This window comes from Phlebotomus papatasi, chromosome 3 (genome assembly GCF_024763615.1).
Source record: "Phlebotomus papatasi isolate M1 chromosome 3, Ppap_2.1, whole genome shotgun sequence".
Taxonomy (NCBI): domain Eukaryota; kingdom Metazoa; phylum Arthropoda; class Insecta; order Diptera; family Psychodidae; genus Phlebotomus; species Phlebotomus papatasi.
Window position 1 is genome coordinate 67,344,465 of NC_077224.1, and position 21,129 is coordinate 67,365,593.

The following is a 21,129-nucleotide window of genomic DNA, read 5'->3' on the forward strand; positions in this document are numbered from 1 at the left end:
CCCAGCTGGCACAAGACTGAAATGAGTCGATTACACTTACTTATTTAATGGATAAAATTATTATTTTTGCTTTTTCTCAAACTTGAATAGTTATAGTATGTTGCTGTAGTGACTATATTACGGAAATAAAAATAAAAATAAAAATATTGTTTTATGTGGATTAGTTATAAATGATCCAGATAGCGAAGCGCCCGGATTAGCACACTTGACTATACAAACAAATTTGTTTGAGTCACAGTGCTCTACCTGCGAAATTTTTACAGGGTACAGTGAGAAATAACTCAGGCTTGATACCCCCTTGGACTTTCCGCGTCTTCTTTAAAGAGTGTTTAAATTTTAGAATGTTGTAGGCGTTGTAGGTAATGCGTTGAAAACTTATAAAGGAGTTTGTGTAGCTTCGTACTGAAAAAGGTGTACAAGATTTAAGATTTTTTTACTGAATGCCACACAAACCGATTCAATTATACCACTATGTCAAAAAAATCTCTTACATATTAGGTTCTTAATTCCGCCTCACAAAAATCCTCGAAATTCTTAGATTTTCCTCTACTGGAAAGTGAAAATGTAGTGGCACTTTTTACGAAGGTGATGGTTAGCTCAGCTGCGTACAACATTTTGCCCACCCACGTATGCCTCATTTTCACCGGAAACATTAGACCGGATTGAAAAATTTGCACATCACTGCTTAGATGAAACTCTCAACTACTTCGTTTCGCGGTTTTTACATCGGTATCATGCGGTAAAAAGTAAATAGCTACAAAACCAATGTTTAAGGAATGCCAATATTTCCAAGTTACGTCTGACATCAGATAGGTTTTGTTTTTTAAATGTGTTTGAGACCTCTAAATGGGAATGAGCGAGATAACTAGATCAAAATGTCACTCAGTCTTACTGAAATTTCAAATAGGGGTTCCAAGGTTTCAGAGTTTTAATTAATACTATGCCATTTTCAACTTCCACGTCTACGCAGTGAGTCATTGAACTCCAGTCGAGATTTTCGATTGGAAACAGACGGAAGAGTGGATCTTGCCTTGGCGATCTGAGTTATATTTCTCAAACTTCTTCGTGGCGATGGTTAGATCCTCCCAAAGGGTGATGTGCGGAAGAGCGAGCATTTTACTTGCCAACGGAGAGCCCCAAAGCCATTCAGATATGGTTACTAATTTGGCGTTAGGTGGCAACCGGCCGTGACTTAATGCCAAAATGTTAGAGGGAGACCGATTGCTCCCCTCCACAACTCGTGTGAGCTCTTTCCTCTTTTATCATCAGTCCCAATAATTTATAATTGTTCCCCCTCGATCACTCTTATTCAAATCGTCAATCAGTCAATATCGAATTATATCAAAGTGAATTAATTAATCTCTGTGAAATATAGTGAGTTTTGTTAGTAAAGTAGTGTTTCTTGAAAGTTCTTCACCGCCTTTTTATTCAGGAAAATTTGGGCAACAAGTTGGGATATTCTTAACTAATTTTTATCCCTATTTCAAGGTGAGGATAGAACATCTGGCGACGAGGATGGGATATTCTTAACTAATTTTTATCCCTATTTCAAGGTGAGGATAGAACATCTGGCGAACGAGATGGCTCAATCCGACGGACCCAAGATGGAAACACTCATGGCCACCATGATCTCTCTTCTTGAGGAGATGAAGGAGCAGCGGAAAGAATCCAAACCAGCACCTTATCCTCAGGCTTCAAAAGAAGTTGCCACAGAAGCACTTGCTCGGGGAATCACGCCATTCACTCACGCCCCGGAGCAGAATTTAACGTTTGATACCTGGTATCAGCGTTACAAATCGACGTTTCTGGAAGATGGCAAGGATCTCGACGACGCAGCGAGAGTGCGGCTCCTCCTCAGGCGTCTCGATGCCACTTCATATGAGAAGTATGCGAGCAATTTATTGCCGCGTAATCCCTCAGAGCTTTCATTCGAAGAAAGTGTGAAGTCTCTCACGAAGCTCTTTGGCAAGGGAGAGTCACTTTTCTGCACCCGCAGGAAGTGTCTACAGTTGGTTATCAAGGATTCTGATGATCTGACTACACACGCAGGCATAGTCAATCGTCATTGCGAGGCTTTTCGCCTTCCTGAATGCACCCCGGACCATTTTAAATCGCTCATCTTTGTCTTAAGCCTCCAGAGTGAAAAGTTTGTGCTTGTGCGTGAACAATTGCTCACAAAGTTTGAGACAGAGCCTTCAGAGAATATCACGCTGGAATTCATGGTTGAGGAGGCCAGGAGACTTCTCAACATCAAGAGCGACTCCAGAGTCGACGCCCCATCATCCAGTGTGAATAGCATCCAAAAGAGTTCATCTTCCAAGAAAGATCGTCCTCATCGACCTTGCTATCTCTGTGGGTCAATGCACTGGGTTCGGGATTGCCCACATACCGCTACTCGATGTACTGAATGCAATACCGTTGGGCATAAATCTGGGTATTGTCCACCTCAACGGAGTAAAGAGGGGCAAACTCCACAGAAGAGCAACTCACAAAAAAACAATTCACAGAGGATTAATTCCAACAAGAGGCAAAATAACAAGGGCAAAAAGCCACAAGCCAGAACAAATGCAGTTTTTTCTACGAGGCAATTTGGGAGGAAATTTCTCTCTCCTCGGGTCAATGACCGACTTGTGGACTTTCAACTGGACTGTGCAGCAGATGTATCAGTCATTTCCCTTGAGACATGGGAAGCCATTGGAAAGCCGAAGCTTTTCCCTGCTTCCACCTGTGTGAAGGATGCCCAGGCTCATGAAATTCCACTCGAAGGTGAGTGTGAGTGTCGTATCAGCCTCCTGGGCAAGGTCATCCAAGGTCGCTGTTTTGTTTCACGCAATACACGCACCAATCTGTTTGGCATTGAGTGGATAGAAGACTTGGGATTGTGGGATATCGCTCCCAGTGCCTTCTGCAATTCCCTAAAACGCGATATTGACACCGCGCAGGCTGTCAGGGATCTACAAGCGTCTTTTCCCATCGTGTTTAGTCCGGAAATGGGGCTTTGTACCAAAGCTTCTGCCACTATCCACCTCAAGGGCGATGCCGTGCCAATTTTCCGCCCCAAACGACCGGTTGCTTTCCACATGATGAGTACCATTGATGAGGAACTCGAGCGTCTCCAGTCATCAGGTATCATTACACCTGTCGAATTCTCACCATGGGCAGCACCGATTGTCGTAGCTCGAAAGCCAAGTGGCAAGATTAGGATCTGTGGGGATTATTCCACTGGACTCAACGAAGCAGTCGAAGCAAATAATTACCCAATCCCTGATCCTGATAGCTTGTTCAGCCGCCTCTCTGACAAGCAAATCTTTAGCCACATCGATCTTTCCGATGCCTACCTGCAAATTCCCGTCGACGAGGAGTCCAGCAAGCTACTCACAATCCACACTCCCCGTGGCTTGTTTCGTTTTAACCGGCTCCCTCCCGGCATTCGCAGTGCTCCGGGAATCTTTCAAGAGATAGTCGAACGGATGCTTCAGGGTATTCCGGGTGTCATTTCTTATTTCGATGACATCTGTGTGGCCAGTTCGGATGCAGAGGAACATTTTTCCACGCTCAAGGCAGTTTTTAAACGTCTCCAGGAATACAATTTTCGAGTGAAGCTGGAAAAATGTAAGTTTTTCTCCAATGAGATCAAATTCCTCGGTGTCATTGCAGATAGAGATGGACTGCGCCCTGACCCTGGCAAGGTAGATGCTATTGAGAAGATGCCAGCTCCCAAAAATATCCAGGAACTTCGCAGCTTTCTGGGTGCTGTGCAATTCTGGGGGAAGTTCGTGCACTCAATGAGCGAAATTCGTGCCCCCCTGGACCGTCTTCTCAAGAAAGGAGTTTCATGGCGATGGACAAGGGAATGCGAGCAATCTTTTAGGAGATTCAAGGACATTCTGAAATCGGACTTACTCCTGACGCATTACAACCCGCATCTTCCGATCATTGTTGCCTCAGACGCATCATCCCATGCCATTGGATGTGTCGCTTATCATGAATTCCCGGATGGAAGTCAAAAAGCTTTCTATCACGCATCCCGGAAGCTCACGGATACCGAATCTCGATACAGTCAGATCGAGAAAGAGGCTCTTGGGATCATCTTCGCAGTCAAGAAGTTTCACCGCTTCATTTATGGGCGCAAATTCACCCTCCTGACTGACCACAAGCCTCTGGTGTCTGTCTTTGGCAACAAGAAAGGCGTCCCTGTCCATACTGCAAATCGTCTCCAACGTTGGGCTCTGATCCTCCTTGGATATGATTTCGACATCCGCTACACGTCTACTGACCGATTTGGACATGCAGATGTCCTCTCTCGACTCATCTCTGCTCAGAGACGCCAAGATGATGAGGTGATCATCGCCATGATTGAGTCAGAGACAGCCCAAGACGATGCAATTGCCAGAGATGCTGCATCTTATCTCCCTGTGGACTTCAAGATGGTTTTGCGTGCTTCTCAGAATTCTCCAGTACTACAGGAAGTGGCGAGATACATCACTGGAGGATGGCCATCTTCACGGAACTCAATTCAGTCCAGGGAAGTTTCGAAATTTTTTAGAATTCGTGATGCTCTCTCGTTAATTAAAGGTTGTGTATTTTACAGGGAGAGGTTGGTCATTCCTGAAGCATTCCGAGTCAAAATACTGAAGCAGCTACACCAGGCGCATCCAGGCATGGCTCGCATGAAATCCCTAGCGAGAGGATATGTATTTTGGCCTGGAATGGATGAGGACATCGAGCGTCTAGTCCGGAATTGCCAGGAATGTGCCACCGCCAGTAAAACTCCCGTAAAATCACACCTTTCTTCTTGGCCACTCTCTTCACGCCCTTGGCAACGTATTCACGTGGATTACGCCAAGTACAAAAATGAGTACTTCCTGCTGATAGTGGATGCGTATTCCAAGTGGCCAGAAATCTTCAGGACTCCATCCATGACCACCGCAGTCACTATCGCCAAACTGCGTGAGTGCTTCGCACGATTTGGTCTTCCTGAGATTCTCGTGAGTGACAATGGCACACAATTTGCCAGTGATGAGTTCAGTGACTTCTGCAAGAGAAATGGCATCAACCATATTCGCACTGCACCCTATTCTCCAGCCAGCAATGGGCAATGCGAACGTTTTGTGGACACTCTCAAGCGCTCATTGGAGAAGCAGAAGTCCCTGTCAATCGAGGTAGCTCTCCAGCATTTCCTGGCCAATTATCGTGTCACCCCAAATGAAAATTCGCCAGAAGGAAAATCTCCCTCTGAGGTGATTTTTTCACGAAAGGTTAGAACAGTTTTTGACCTTCTCAAGATACCAGCTGAAGAGCCCACACGAAGAAACGAGAGAATGGAAGAAGCATATAACCGTCGTCATGGCACCAAGTCCCGTTCTTTCACAAGGGGGGAGGAGGTGTTTGCAAAAAGATATGCTCAAGGGGGTGAGAGATTCACCTGGGTATCTGGCACCATCATTGAGAGACGTGGAACAGTGAACTACAACGTTAGACTGGCCAATGGGACAATTATTCGAGCCCACATTAATCAGCTCAAACGTAGATATTCCGAAGCCAGTAGAGTTCCAGATTCTCTGCCACTCTTCACCACTCCACGATCCACTCGATCTCTACCTGAGAATTTACCAGAACCTGAAACGCCAGCCAGTCCCAGAACACCACCAAGGACTCCCAAACCTGAACCCATTACAATTTCATCTTCTTCAACCTCGATTGGTACGCCATCACCATTGTCAGATTCATCAGCCACACCTGGACATTCCTCCGGAAACATTTCGGATCCAACAACACCTGAGCAGAATGCAGCAGAGGATAATGCGCGCCCAGTTAGGACACCGCTGTATCGCCGACGCCGCAATTCTCAAAGGATTGTCCCCACAAGGCTTAGTGACCGTTTTTGAAGACGTCTTCACGTCTTCCTCGAAGGGGGGAGGTGTTAGAGGGAGACCGATTGCTCCCCTCCACAACTCGTGTGAGCTCTTTCCTCTTTTATCATCAGTCCCAATAATTTATAATTGTTCCCCCTCGATCACTCTTATTCAAATCGTCAATCAGTCAATATCGAATTATATCAAAGTGAATTAATTAATCTCTGTGAAATATAGTGAGTTTTGTTAGTAAAGTAGTGTTTCTTGAAAGTTCTTCACCGCCTTTTTATTCAGGAAAATTTGGGCAACAAGTTGGGATATTCTTAACTAATTTTTATCCCTATTTCAAGGTGAGGATAGAACATAAAGGGTAGATGACTGTGCCGCTTGCGGTTCACTCGAGTACCAATCTGCCGATATTTTGTAAAAATTATTCCGATTTGCTGATTTCACACGGATTTTTCGATCTCGTGCCGATCTGCCGATTTGGTAGAATTCCCCCGAAATTTCGCAGATTTAAATATCAATTCGCTCTCATGCCGTATGACTTGTTATAAACTATGTGGTTCATTTAAACTCATGTCACGGAAATTCTGCGGAAATTCAGTAGAAGTTCCGGATAAATTCCGCAGAAATTCCGCGATACGAGTTTAAACAAACCACAGAGTTTAAACGACTCATATGAATTTAAACGAACGCTATGCTTCATAAGAGTGAACTGACATCTGAATATGTCGATTCCTCGCTAAAATCGTGCTTAGGTATCGTGATTAGTAAAAATCGTGCTGATTTTTACTAATTGACATACTGTTCTGATGATTTCTGGTCAAATTGTGCCGATCTGTCTATTTTTAGCTCCAGATCGGCACAATTTTGTCGATCGCCGCTCATGGTTCACTCTAAGAGCCACTTATTTACCCCAAAATTTATTAACTCCAAATTTTTATTCTTGTATATTATGGAAAAACAACCAGAGGCTAAGAGTATGAAGCTAAGAATATTTACTGGGAACAACAAATACGATTGGGATGTCTGGATCCCGAAAGCCGTCGCAGCTTTCAATTCCTCCGTACACAGTAGTCATAATTTTACTCCACACGAGTTGGTTTTCGGAGAGAAGTTCGATATCAGTTCATTTTCCCAGCCCCAAAGTTAGCCAGTTTACAATCCAGAAGATTTTATAACGAATTTAAGGCGTAAAGGAGAATGGTCAAAACTATATGGGCGCTGGTCCCGGAATCGCCACAAACGAGAGTAGGCGCATTTTATAGGTACTGATATAAGATTGAAAAACTGCCGGGACCCAGGACGATAAACGCTGGGAGTCCTTCTAAAATGGCCTTTATCCTTCCGAAAAATCGCTGTTTTGACAACGAATTACGCAAGAACGACTAAAGCGATCTTGATGAAATTCGGTATAGGGTCAGTGTATGACTTAAAGTTTTTATCCATGCATACCACCCCCTCCCTCCACCCTCCGTTCTGGTAGCCCTCATACAAAATGGGGGCACTTTACCTTATAACTCCTTTCTAAGACGATGTAGAAAGCTGAAATTCGACAAGGGAACAAAGCTTAGGGAAGACTTTTAAACCATGTATAATATCTCCCTCCTCTGTCCCCCTTTCTGGTAGCCCTCATACAAAATGAGAGCATTTCACCTTATAACTCCTTTCTGAGAAAAGATAGAAAATTGAAATACAGCATGGTAACAAGGCATAAAGAAGACTTTTTAACCATACTGCCCAAACTCTTCGTCCATCACCCCTTCTGGTAACCCCCATACAAAATGAGAGCATTTCACCTTATAACTCCTTTCTAAGAGGAGGCAGAAAGCTGTAATTCGACTAGATGTCTATAAATGCATATAAAATCTAGAAAATTATTGTTAACGTTATTAGTTATTCATTTTTTTCATTCTTTTACAAACAAACTACTTCTTCTCAGAAAGGAGGTCAAAATGTTCTCATTTTGTATGGGATTACTAGAAGGGGTGGTGGAGGAGCGGGTTAACATGCATAGTTGAAAAGTCGTCCATAAGTTTTGTTCCCTTGTTGAATATCAGCTTTCTACATCGTCTTAGAAAGGAGTTATAAGGTAAAGTGACCCCATTTTGTATGAGGGCTACCAGAACGGAGGGTGGAGGGAGGGGGTGGTATGCATAAATAAAAAGTTTAAAACATACACTGACCCTATACCGAATTTCATCAAGATCGCTTTAGCAGTTCTTGTATAATTCGTTGACAAAACAACGATTTTTCGGAAGGATAAGGGCCTCTTTTACAAGGACTTCCAACGTTTATCGTCCTGGATCCCGGCATTTTTCTCAACCTTATATCAATATCTTCAAAATGCATCTACTCTAATCTTTGTATGAAGATGAACCAGCGCCCATATACTTTTGATCATTCTTCATCATTGTAAAAAATAGTTTTTATGCTCTAGAACTGTTCCTCCATGGTTTAGAACATTGATCCCAGAACAAAAGTTGTTACCTATACTAATGTCTATCCAATGACATAGGTCCCGTTCGAGGCGATTCCGGGACCGGATTTGACCATTCTCCTTAGCCATAACTCAAAGCCTTGCCCTTGAAAGAATAATTTCCAACAAACAGAAGAGTAAAGAGAACTATGACCTGAATGTTAATCCAACGTTTTTCCAAGTCGGCGATAAAGTGCTTCACGTCAATAAAACTCTTCCTAATCCCGAAGAGTCGTCGAAACTACCCGAAAAGCGTCGTGGTCCATATCGCTCCTTGGAAATTACAAGGGGCCAACTCACTATTTGGCGATTTTGAGGTTTTAATGCACTCAAACAGAGAATTTAATAAAATTTCAGATGATATGAGTCGATAAATTTCGTTATTAGAAAAGTTTTTCAAAATCTTACTCTTTATGTTTGCTTGCGCGGTTCTGTTTGAAGTCAAGGGGCACAAAATAGATTTATCGTTCAAATTTTTGTGAAACAAGGGACTAACTCAAGCAAGTTGATCCCGTGTCATTCTAATTTTATGAAAATTTGCGCGTAATTTAGAATGACAAAGAGCTAACTCATAAAAAACATATTTTGAAAGGTAAAAGTATGTATGTTTCGTTGTTTATAATAATGCTCATACAAATAGAAAATAATTAAATTATTTTTATTAACATACTTAATTGAGATAATTATTAATACGTTGAATCTTTCATGCTGTCTCCTGAAAAATGGCTAAGATTGAGTTGGCCCCTTGTAATTTCCAAGGAGCGATATGTTGTTACGAAAATTAATTCTCCGTTAAATTCTACTATTCAAATTGGTCGTAAACAAAAAGTTTATCATAACAATCTCCTTTCGAAATTTAATGAATAAATTCAAAATAATGAGCTTCACGAAATTCATAAGCCTCAAGTTAGAAAAAAATCTTTAAAAGCAAAAAAAGTAGTTTTCTATTAGGCAAAAAAATAATAATAATAAAAACAATAAACAACGAAATATTCTTTAGGTGGGAAGAATGTGGTACATAAAATAATATAGAAAATTATTTAATTTGTTAATAATAGTAATATCTCAAGATATTGGGAATCCTGGTAAATTATTCTTGATATGTTGTATTATTCCGCGTAATTTCTTATATAAAATAAAAACTGGAATTCTTTTAGTTGGATTTGAACATATGATTTCAAATATAAATTTTCACCAGATATTTCCCCCTTTATTTAGGAGCAAAAGTAAGCCGAACAAAAGGTGACCAATAAAAAAAGGCATCATTTATTCCTCAATCTTGTAACACTTACCTTGGTGAACATAGTGAATTCATGATGGGCGGAGGTGGTGGAGGTGGTGATCCCAAATCTATGCTATGCCTCGAATTGGGAATAAGCATTGAAGCAGGATACACAGGACTTGGTAACTCAATATTTCCACCACTCTCTCGTCCATATCGACTTGTGTTAACTGATGACACTGCCTCCATATTCGGCACTCGTTGACGCTGCTTTCTGCCCTTACGAATAACATATGTTCCCTGCCCGAGGAAGCTCGTGGGATATGGAATGACCTCATCTAATGAATGGTATTTTCATCAAATTAAGGAAGAAACCACATATAGAAAAAAATATACATTCGTGCATAAAAAATTCACAAAAAAAATCATAATACTACATGCTCACCAGAATCCGAATAAATAGACGCCGCTTCATCTTCTGTACTACAAATTGGTGCCTCAGGTGGATCTGGCCATTCGGCAGATCCAGTTCGTTTATTGCTTGTACCACTATGACCAGGAGTTGATGCCAGACTAGATTGTGAACCAGAAGTACTTCGTTTAGGACGACGTCCTGGGAACTGAAGAAAAAAAAATCCAACATCAATCGTTGTAGAATTTTCTCTTCTTCTTTTCTTCTTTGAGTTATTGTAAATTATTCAAAAGTTCCCATTCTAACTGACACTCCTGCTCCCTATCCCCTGTCCCTCAGACATATCATTCACCTTGACAAAGAGCTTCCTCTCCAAATTATTCATATAAAAGTCACGGAAATTTCTCCAATTTCCCTCCCAAATATTCCCCATAACAATGGATCAGTTTGAAATTTTCTATCCTGCCTCTCTCTCTCTTCCCCTTTTGACGAAAACTTCCTCTTTCAAGTGTCTCTGTCAGGCCCTCAAAGTTAATCAACTGAAATTGGTATCTGTGCCCAAGGAGAAAAAAATATACTAAACACAAAGAGACATGGAGTAATCTGCAAACAGATTTGCAGGTAACGTTATAGGTATAAGATTAGGATTTCTCTAAAATTATTCTGTAGTCCTTTAGAACAAAATTTAGATGAAAACTTCACCAGATCCGTTAACTAGTGTGCTCTCCTGAGCTTTTTTTAACTTTTGACCTTGAAATGACATTGAAAAAATGAGTCAAAGGACATTGGTATATAAGAAAGACATAATAATCGCGTTGATTATTTGAAAATTTTTATTAAAAGGGTGGCAAAACATCCTATGCTTTGCAAAGTGGTTGAATTCGTGACTTAGATGTTATACCTCAAAAGTACTTTCGCATCATTTACCGCTTACCGGTTCACAACCGATTTATTCAACCGATAAAACCACTCAAAAGATCGCCCAAAATAGCTTAGAAGCAATGCTTCTAAGCTGATCCTCTGATAAAAATTACTTATCGGTTATGAATCGGTTCATTACCGGTTCATAACCGATTGGGACCGGTTCAGTCTTATCAGAAATTCCAAGACCATTCCAACGAGCCGAAACATGATACCATTCGATTTACAAAAACGCTATTAGAGTCTCTTTAAGTGTTGACCTTGAAAAACCGTTCTTAGGAATGCTTAAACAATATTTTCGTATAAGGACAAAATGTCCTCATAGGTAATCTCTAAAGCATATATATCCAAAAATGAAAATAATCGCACGTAGAATTTTTGAGCAATCATGGTTTTGGAGGGAAGGAGTGGGAGGAAAATAAGAGAAATGTAAATGATGCGAAGACAACTTATGGGGGGTCCTCCGAAGGTGCTATGTCGCTATCTTTAACCGTTTGCCCTGTAGAGGTAGTAATATACAGACGAACAAACAGCGTGTAGCCGGGTTTTTGCCCTGAAAAATTCCTTATGGAGACTAAGGCTTATCACGGCCAATTTCCCGGCAGCAACCCAGCTCTGTGACTACATCCGAATACCATGTCACCTTCTTCTTCTTCTCTTCTTTAAAGTTTTTGTAGGGGCCGGACGTCTTTTGACATCCACACAGCCCACCATGTCACCAACTGACTGACGGCTTCTCCTGTCAGTCAATCCCCCACACGACAGGCAAGAGAACTAGGGTAAATGTCCTAATTCAAAACCATTTCCAGGCGCTTTAACTTTGACAGAAGATTCAACACTTTAAGTTTATATTTTGTCTGAAGAGAATTACATAAATTTGCTCCTTGATTCTTCTAGAATGTTACTGTTTCGTGAAAATTCTTTAGATATAATTTGAAAACTTTTTAAATACAAGAACAATACACGAGTGTAAAATGCTTCTATTGGAAACATATGTATTAATCTAAATGGAGACAAGGGAAAGTTTCTAATTGGAGACAAACAGTGTAACTGAAACTGCGACAAAAAGCTTTCAAAACCTTGTTGAGTTGCTCCTGAGTGCAGGATTTGTACTTATTCCTGGTCTTTTCTTCTTTCCCATCTAAAACAATAAAAAAATCTCTCCAAAAAAAAAAAACATTTTTCCGGGGTTTCCTATTGAAGCATTTGCAGACACTTCAGAAAAACCCTTTTTGTTCACGAAGTAGGTAATTATTTCATTTGAAAACTTCACGTACCGTTAGCAATAAAAAGTAGCACTTGATTTAACTAAAATTATCCAGAAATATGACGTAAATGTTTTAACAAAACGAATAAAAAACAGTCACCTCATTGTGTTTTTCATTGGAAAACATGATCGATCTATGAAAACTCCACGATGAAAAGGTACACTTCTAATTTTTCTGAGAAATTAACAAATTAAAATTTGTGAATATGAATGGATTTTCGCTTTATTTGGAGCAAAAATTAACTAAATAATGAAACTGAGGTATAGAAAATATATAAATATAGCAATTTAGTACCGTATTTATCATAAAAATAATGACGTTTCCATTTTGGAGTAGCGAAAAATTTCCATTTTGAGCAGGTTTTGAATTAGCTTAATTTACCCTATACCGCCAGTAAGAGGCCTTACTTGGAGCAAGAGGCGGAAATATGAATTTCCCGTGAACAGGGAAGGGAATCCACCAGCCGGCCTCTATTTCGCTATCAAGTAGAAAATCTCGACAACAAGCGTGACATTATTTCTTAGAAATCGTCTGAAATGCGTAGATATGTTAAGAAAAGCAGTAATCCTAGCATGGAAAATTGAAATTTTAACAGGTTCTAACCGTTCTAAGTACTCAACTACAGAATTATAAATTATACATAAAACTAGATGATTTGGGATAATTTACTTCTGCGCAAATGATATCTTCCGGGAAAGCATATTTAATTACCTTACTTCTTCAACGACGTGACGAAAATAGCCCGGCAGAGGTACTACATTTTATTGCTTTTTGTCACTTCGCGAAAAGTCATGCAAAGTTTTTGCAAGAAGTTGCGAGTTGAAAGTTTGACATTGCGTCGATTTTGATAATATTTTCCTTCATACTCTCTCATGATTTCAATTTTGGGTGACAAATTCTTCTTTTATATAGTTACACTATACAAATTAATTGCGTTTGAAATAATTTAATGTGTCAGTGACGGTTGTGACTTGTGTTTGATGAAAGCTCTCAGCGCTGAGGGTCAACTGTTTAGGGCCGTTGGTAATTCATTAGAATGGAGTACTGTTACTACAATATCACCAGTAACCATCATAATCCGCCTATGAGTAAGCATTTCAGCGTTTTACACGAAAGAAGGGTGACTTCCGATAAGTTCAATGACTGACTGGGTTAACGATTGTCGAATACGTTGCACGCTCTCGAAAGATTCTCTTTCTGAGTAATTTATAATAATTAGTCCGATGTCTCAGATTTTCCGAAAAAAAAAAACCAGTGGGTCAAATTCATTAAGGACTTAGAAAAAAAATAAATTGTGCGAAGCCACAGTCGTCCGAAGGTAGCGTGCTTTCTCCTAGTTTAAATTATTACGTTAAATCTTAATTTCTATTCGCACCTAGCAGATCGGAAGGTTAAATTCTTTTCACAATTTATTCTCACTTTTAAATAATTTCATTATTTATAACCTGTTGGTAGGAAAATAAATTAATATACCTTACAGTTTCACTTTGAGTTGTCTTTTACATTCCAGCAATTTTATTGCTAAAATATGCATTAATTGGATTTTACTTAAACTAGACTGAACAGAGCTTTCTAATTCATTTTGCAATTAGATGCATCAGGTTTAATGAATTGACAGTGATCTTTATATATCCTCATTTCCTCAGAGAAAATCTGCTGTTTGTATCTGTTTTCAACAACAACACCAGAGATCCTTCGTAAATTCTAATTAAACTGATAACTGATTTCAATGTCGAATATCTTGGGAAAACTTGAATGATTTGAGTAATTTTCTGGGTATTATATCATACTGAAAAGTGTGTCTAAAGTACTGCAACTTCTCTTTGTATTATTAAATTAAGTGCGCAATTGTTTCATTACCATTACCTATCACTTCTCAGTGTGAAATACTTCTCTATAGCCCATTTGATTAAATGAGATGAAAGAAACCACAGCATTATTGTCTATTAATGTTCCATCATCTGTGAATAACACTTCCTTCATGGAATTATCATTCGTCAATATATTGGCAAACACACGTGCTGTTAAGATGTGAAATTGTATTGAAAATCAAGTGAGAGTGAAGCAGAAAAAAAATCAATAACAATTCCTTTTATACCTTCTCTTAACAAATCTAGGGCAAATATATATACATATATCTTTCTACTTCATCTATCTCAATTTAATACATTTCTTGTTTCATCCTTAAGAATAGAAACTTGGGGAGCAAGCAATATGTTGAAGGGATGGAAAATGCGAAAAAATAATGCGTGAGAGATTATTTTTTTCTCTTTGCCATATTGATTTTACTGAAAAATTGAACAGATGCAGGAAAAAAATGTTCAATCCCTTGGGACACACAGTAATTTAGTACATTATCCCATTTTAAGATGAAGAAAAGACCCAAGAAGCATTTCATATCTCAGTGTATGTAAGTGTTATAGGAAGATGGTTCGCTAAGTGTCTTTTAGAAGAGCTTCCAAAGAGCTTTAACTAAGCTGAATCTTCTCATCGTGACTTGCAAGAGACTAATAGAATTATTCATGTCAATATTATCTACATAGAACTCTTCACGTTGTCTTTAGGTTGCATATAAAACGACCAAGTAATTCTAAAAAAACTAAATAAACAGTCACGAAATACAATTATGATTAACTGCAAGGAAAGGAGCAACTCTTGCTAGAGCTTTTACCAATGGCTTTTAGTTTTTTGTCACAGCGGTGAAGGATAAAAAAAAGTTTGAACAAGAAGTATATTTTAAATTGATTATTTACTGGGAAATACAAATACAGTGGGACCTCGATAGAGTCAACCCCCGATAGAATCAACAGCTATTTTTTTATTCTACAAACTCCAATAGAGTCAACTTTGACCTAAATTGACTCCGATAGAGTCAACTTTTGCTTTATTATAGAACTAATATTATTATGATTTTATTATGATTTTTTCGAAATTAAAATCAATGATTTGGTGTATCAATGAATTTTTTTTTAACACAAGAAACACATTTATATATGTATACATGGTAATATTATGATAAAATTCGTATATTAACCGTCCAATCATTTTCCAACAATATAATTTTTTTTTGTGATTCTAAGCATTTTGCCCGATTGAAAGTTGTTTTGTTTTTTCTCTCTTGTCTTGATTTTTTGATTAGGCCTATGAGCGTAATGTAAGGAAATTTGCAATGTAAAGAAAAACGTATAGGGGATGCTAGATTTTTTGAATACAACATAGCGAAAAAACTTTTTTGAAATTTGTTCAAACTTTTTAAAGAACTTGTTTAAAAAAATGTACATGATAAACAATCTTAAAAATTACCCTTCTAAAAAAAACGTGTAAATTAATTTTAAGTTACATTTTTTATTTAAAAGATTAGTATCTCAAAAGAAAATTTGGATCAAAAACACAATAAGCAACAGAAAATTAAAATTAAGTTAATTTAATTAAATAAATATTCGACTATCGTTTTGAATTTATCAATGATTCTAGAACAAACATAAAATAATACCCCTTTCTATCAAAATTTCACATTTTAATTATTTTTTTCAGAGTCAGCGAATCCAATAGAGTCAATAGGCCTAGAAATAATTAGTTGACTCTATCGAGGTTCTACTGTACTATATTTTACTTAAAATCGATAAAATGTATTTTTGTTAGCTTTATTTTCTCTTAAATATCCCGAAACAACTTATTTCAAGAGGCAAATCAAAGGGGGCTTCATATAAGGGGCAAATTACATATATACATTATAGAGAAACCTTTAACAATTGTCCGAGAAGTGTTTTGTGAAACCTGAGAAAACTGAAAAAAAAAGTCTCGCGAAACCTAAAAAACCGTTACGAAAAAAACATCGTGAATCTCGAAAAGGTCCACAAAAAAAATTAAACAAAATTTGAGAAACTCAAAAAAATGTCTCTCAAAAACGAAGAGAACCAAAAAAGTTATGCAAAATCAAAAAAATACAAATTCAAGAAATTCAAAATAAAAATGTCTCTAGACATCCAAGACTCCCAGAAAGTAAGTTTCGCGAACTCCAAGAAACACAAAAAAAGGCGTCATAGGAGTTGAGAAACCCAAAAAAGAGTTCTGCAAAACCTCAGAAAACTTTAAAAAAGCTACTAAGCGTAACTCGAAAAGCCCAAAATAAGTCTCCGGAACCTGCAGAAAACTCATAAATAATATTGTGGAAAACGAACAAAAAGAACGCATTGTCCTTAACCCATTCCTTACCATGGTATTAGACATCATACGCAAATTGAGTGATTTTAGATGATTTATTCCTGGGCCATTTTTATCCGAATTGCTATCGGGAATGGATTTTTAGTTACCCTAGTTCTTCAATTACTTGGACAAACTAGTCTGATAGAGATGAAAATACATTTTGTTATTGTTTTCTTACTTCGCGGAAAGTCATGCAAAATTTCTGCTCAAAATGGCGGACGGAAAAAACAACTTCTCGCCGAATTTGTTAAAATTGGCCTCTTTCCTCATTCCTGATTTAAATTCTAGTTGCCAATTTGTTTTCTTGGATAGTTAGTTTATCTAAATCAACACTGAGAAAAAAAGAGTGTGCGATTAACATTTTTTCCTCATAACTTTAACACTTTTTAGGTGTAAAAATATAACAACATTATTTAATGTTAATTTTACACCTTTTAAGGGTAAAATCAACATGAAAGAAGGGTAACTTTAACCCATAATACACCTAAAATGGGTAATATTTACACCGATTTTGGATCAATGCTGCAGGGTAAAATTAACGTTTCCGGAATGTTATTTTAACTTTTTGGATTTCTCTCAGTGAACCAATCTCTGAAACGTTGTAAAAGCAATTAATACAGAAGTTTTAATAAAGGTCTATGCTATGTTTTTTGACTTGAAACTTGATCATATTTGCGGAGTCCGAAAATGTAACGCAAATAGGAATTAAAAATCAGCTTCAAGCGATTCTGCTCTTTGACTTTTTAGAATTGAATAATAATTCCGCCGCTTGGATGGAAAATGGAATTATCAGGACCCTAACAAGGGAGGAGTATAGTTTCCCTGGGAGTAAAGGTCTGAAAGCGTCGTAAAGTGTGCAAAGTAAATAAGAACTTACGGTATACCTCAGCCAGATGATCTGACCGAGTGTCTCATTAAAGACGACTTCCACATTCTTCACCCGAGAAGAAAGTTAGAATCACTTGACCTGAATCTCGTATGAATAACTAAAGCAGAGGTGTGCAAGCAACCGTTGAAACCGAATTAACGTCAAATGAAACATGTACGTCGATGGTCAAAACGCTACTATAACAAACTTATTTTGACGTTAATTCGGTTTCAATGGTTTCTTGCACACCTCTGAACTAAAGCCTAGTTCTTTCTAGGAATGAGAACCAAGCCATTATAAAAAATGCAATATGGGTTTTTGAAAGAAATTTGTTACGTTTCTAGAATTTCGCGTAATAAAATTTTTGTTTCTTGAACTATCTTCCTAAGGTTTCTTGGTAAACATTTGGGTTTTCTTAGAGTTTTTCAAAAGTATTCTCGTGTTTTTTGGCTATGAATCTTGCATGGGCTTCTTGAGTTTCACGTAATTTTTCTTGGTGTTCGTGAAATATATCTAGGTTCCACAACTTTCGTGAAATATTTCACGGACCACAAGTTTATCTGTATGAGTTGCCCTTTGACTTATCCCTAAAATTAATATTTTAGACCGTGAATTAGGGAATATGTTTTCCAAATTTTCACATTAAGGGGAACTGGAGTACTTTTGAATTGGGACACCTTTGAAATTTGTCTTTATCCTCCTATTTTTCAATAGAACTTAACTTAGTCATCGTTTAATTTAGCTCGATAAACCAATTGAAATCTTAAATTATATTGTGATAAGGCTTCATTCCATTTAAAAATAGGAGAAAAATGTCCTATTTCATAGGTGCCCTACTTCTCCCTATTGATCTTCAATTAGGAATTGTAAGTTTCTTGGGGGATTTTGTTTCTAAAATACTTTTGCTACTTGGGAAGAGGTTCTTATGATATAGGGGAAAATAGTCTCTAAACTCCATACCCTCCCTTAGACATTCCACTTTGGAGGGCACATCTTTCGACACAATTTAGACACAGGTGATTTACCAATCGACAGAGCACTTTAAGTGAATAATGCGCCCATTGATGTTCTCTTCTCAACTGTTCCTGTTTATATTTAGTGTCTGTGTGAGAATATTGTGATGGGGAGACAAAATAAAAGGAGATACGCATAAACATCAGGTAAAATTTCGGTAAGTGTTGTGTAGAAAAGTTGTAACACCAGAGAATAGGGCTTCTTAAAGTACAAATAAATTCTCTCCCCCTCATGGTCATACATGTCATCATATATGTATAATGGATTTCAGTGGAACCACTCACCCAGGAAGAGAAAATCCATTTTCCCAATTCGAAGGGAGGAGAAAAGAACCAGCACACAAACATGAAAGTGAAGTATATTTGTTCGTGTCTTTAGCTATTCAATCGACTTTCCGATTTTACTTAACCTTATTGATTATTTCCCATTAATACCTTGAGGCTATAAAAGGCTCAATTTTACCACTCTATCGACCTATCTCACTTCTACTTTTCTTTCTTTTTTTTCTAATTCTATGTCTCATCCTCTAGCTTTAGGCTAAAGAAAATAGAAACACTTGTTTTCTACTATACAGGTACTTTTTTCACTCAATAAATGCCAAATTATTCAACGGAAGGAGATAAATTTCTTGGTGAATAACTAATTAATTTTTACACTTTATCAATTAGGGGAAGGCTTTCAGGTTTCACACACATACTCTGGCTTCAAACACTTCATATTGTTCCCATATTCTTTTAATGAATCTGACTTAATACACTGAGAAAAAATGGGGATGCGATTAACTTTTTTTCCCCATGACTTCGACATTTTTTAGGTGTAAAAATATATCAACATTTTTTAATGTTAATTTTATACCTTTTTAAGGGTAAAATTAACATGAAAAAGCGTAAATTTAACCCCTAATACACCTAAAAAGCATAATATTTAGACCGATTTTGGATCAGTACTGCAGGGTAAAATAAACATTTCCGGAATGTTATTTTAACTTTTTCGGATTTCTCTCAGTGTAGTAACATGTTTTCAATCTAAAGTCACACATTTCCTTAAAAAAAATAAAATAGGGCATAGGGTAAGTGTGCCAAATTTCGGCATAGTTGCATGCAAGCACCAAAGATTAAAGTTTGAAATATAATATTTTTAATACAAATTGAATTTTTTTGTTACTTCTTTTTAATGAAAGTTGCTTGGAACCTTGTAGCAGTTTATCGTCTTTATTTACTCTAAAATTATTCTCAATACATTTTTAAATGAATAAAAATGTAGACATAGCTTTGATGCCCTACTTCGGCCACCTTCATTCACATAGTTCCTTGCCCTTCGGGAATTCTTCCAATGTCTTTTTCATGTCATCTCGTTTATCAAAGCTACATTTTTTATTATTCTTTTGCATTGTATAATCTCTAGAGTATGTAAAAACTAAAAAAATCATGGAAATTCGAGGAATAAAAAAGGTGATCGGAATTGCAAGCTGTCCGGAATTTGGCACACTTACCCTATTCACTTAAAGAAACATGAGAAAAATATGGGATGTTCTAAGACAGATTATGTGCGAAGTCTGAATGCCTTCCCCTACATCTTCCACCTTCCCTTCATTTCTCTCTCTTTTTCTCTACTGCACGTAAAAAAATAAATTTATATTCTCATTTGCGAAGAAAACCTCCATTTATGGTAACATATTGCGCAAGAATCAAGTAAATTTTTAGGTATATTGAAGTTGTATATCGTTTCGCACAACAATTAAAGCCGGAAGAAAAAAAAACGTACACGAAATGTCAATAAGATGCTGGTCCTCTTACCAATTAAGATTTATCATGATACCTAATGGGATCACTTAATAGGAATTTATTGAGACACTTTTCTCACTCCGTCAGATACGCGTGCAACATCAGTGATAATACCTATTGCGGAAATCATCTTTTATTTATTCTTCACTATCACCTCACAGGTTGTCTCTATTATGTGAGAAAATTCATGTTTTTGCCAACACATTTCAATTTCAATATTATTGTGCAATTTAGTCACATAAAAAAAGGAAAAAAAACATACAACAAATTGTACAATTGTGAGAAATTCTATCATTTCTCTCCAAATTGCACGATGATATAGTGAATGAGTAATAATTTTATTGAGAAAGCATGATTAAAGGAAAAATACTTCACATTTTTGAATGTTTTACAGAAATACTTATTTGGGAATGTTTTATGGTTTTTCACTGTGGAAAAAAATGTAATAAACACTTAAATAATTGGATTTTATGCGAATAGTTCAAATAACTTCTCCAAAATGTGACTGCAAAATCTCCGCCAGAGCATTATGTAATTTTTAAAGACACGATATTATACAGAAAAAGAAATAAAAGGCGGTCAGTATTTTCAAGAAAAACCACTTCAATGGTATTTTAATGAAAAAAAAACTTCAATGAGGTTTCTATGGGTCAAATTATTAAAATATTTTTAAGATAAATTTTAAAATTTCGTAATGAGTAATTTTCAATAGCTTTTAAATTGTAGTAAAATTATTATACTTTGTATTTGCTATATCTTTCTTTTGAATTCATTGCACATGGATGAATCTCTGAGAACAAGTAAACTTTTACTGGATTCTCTAATCTAGGGAAAGTGTTTCAGGCTTTGCACATACAGAATGCTTGGTTACCTTTGTCTCAACAGAGATTTTTTAAGAAAATTATTCATTTCCAATAAGATATTTTGTTAAAACCGAAGTCACATGGTGTTCAATTTTTACATGTATTGTACAAGATCTTGTAGAAGTTTTGTCTTTTTTTTTATTTTCCAAAAATACCGATTTTCCGATCGGGATTCTGAATAGTCTCTAAAGTTTTACTTATCCATAAAATTGAGAAAATGTCAATAAAAGTATT

The 21,129-nt window shown here is 37.2% G+C and overlaps 1 protein-coding gene across 2 annotated transcripts in view; it reads right to left on the bottom strand.

The window, feature by feature from the left end:
* LOC129807262 (uncharacterized) overlaps window positions 1-21,129 on the bottom strand; it is a 200,427-nt gene that overhangs the window by 51,897 nt on the left and 127,401 nt on the right. For both annotated transcript variants that reach the window (XM_055856409.1, XM_055856408.1), the window contains exons 9-10: window positions 10,005-10,179; window positions 9,630-9,897 (exon numbers count right to left, since the gene is read on the bottom strand). In XM_055856409.1, the coding sequence (XP_055712384.1) occupies window positions 9,630-9,897; window positions 10,005-10,179 (443 nt within the window). The remainder of the gene's footprint in view (window positions 1-9,629; window positions 9,898-10,004; window positions 10,180-21,129) is intronic.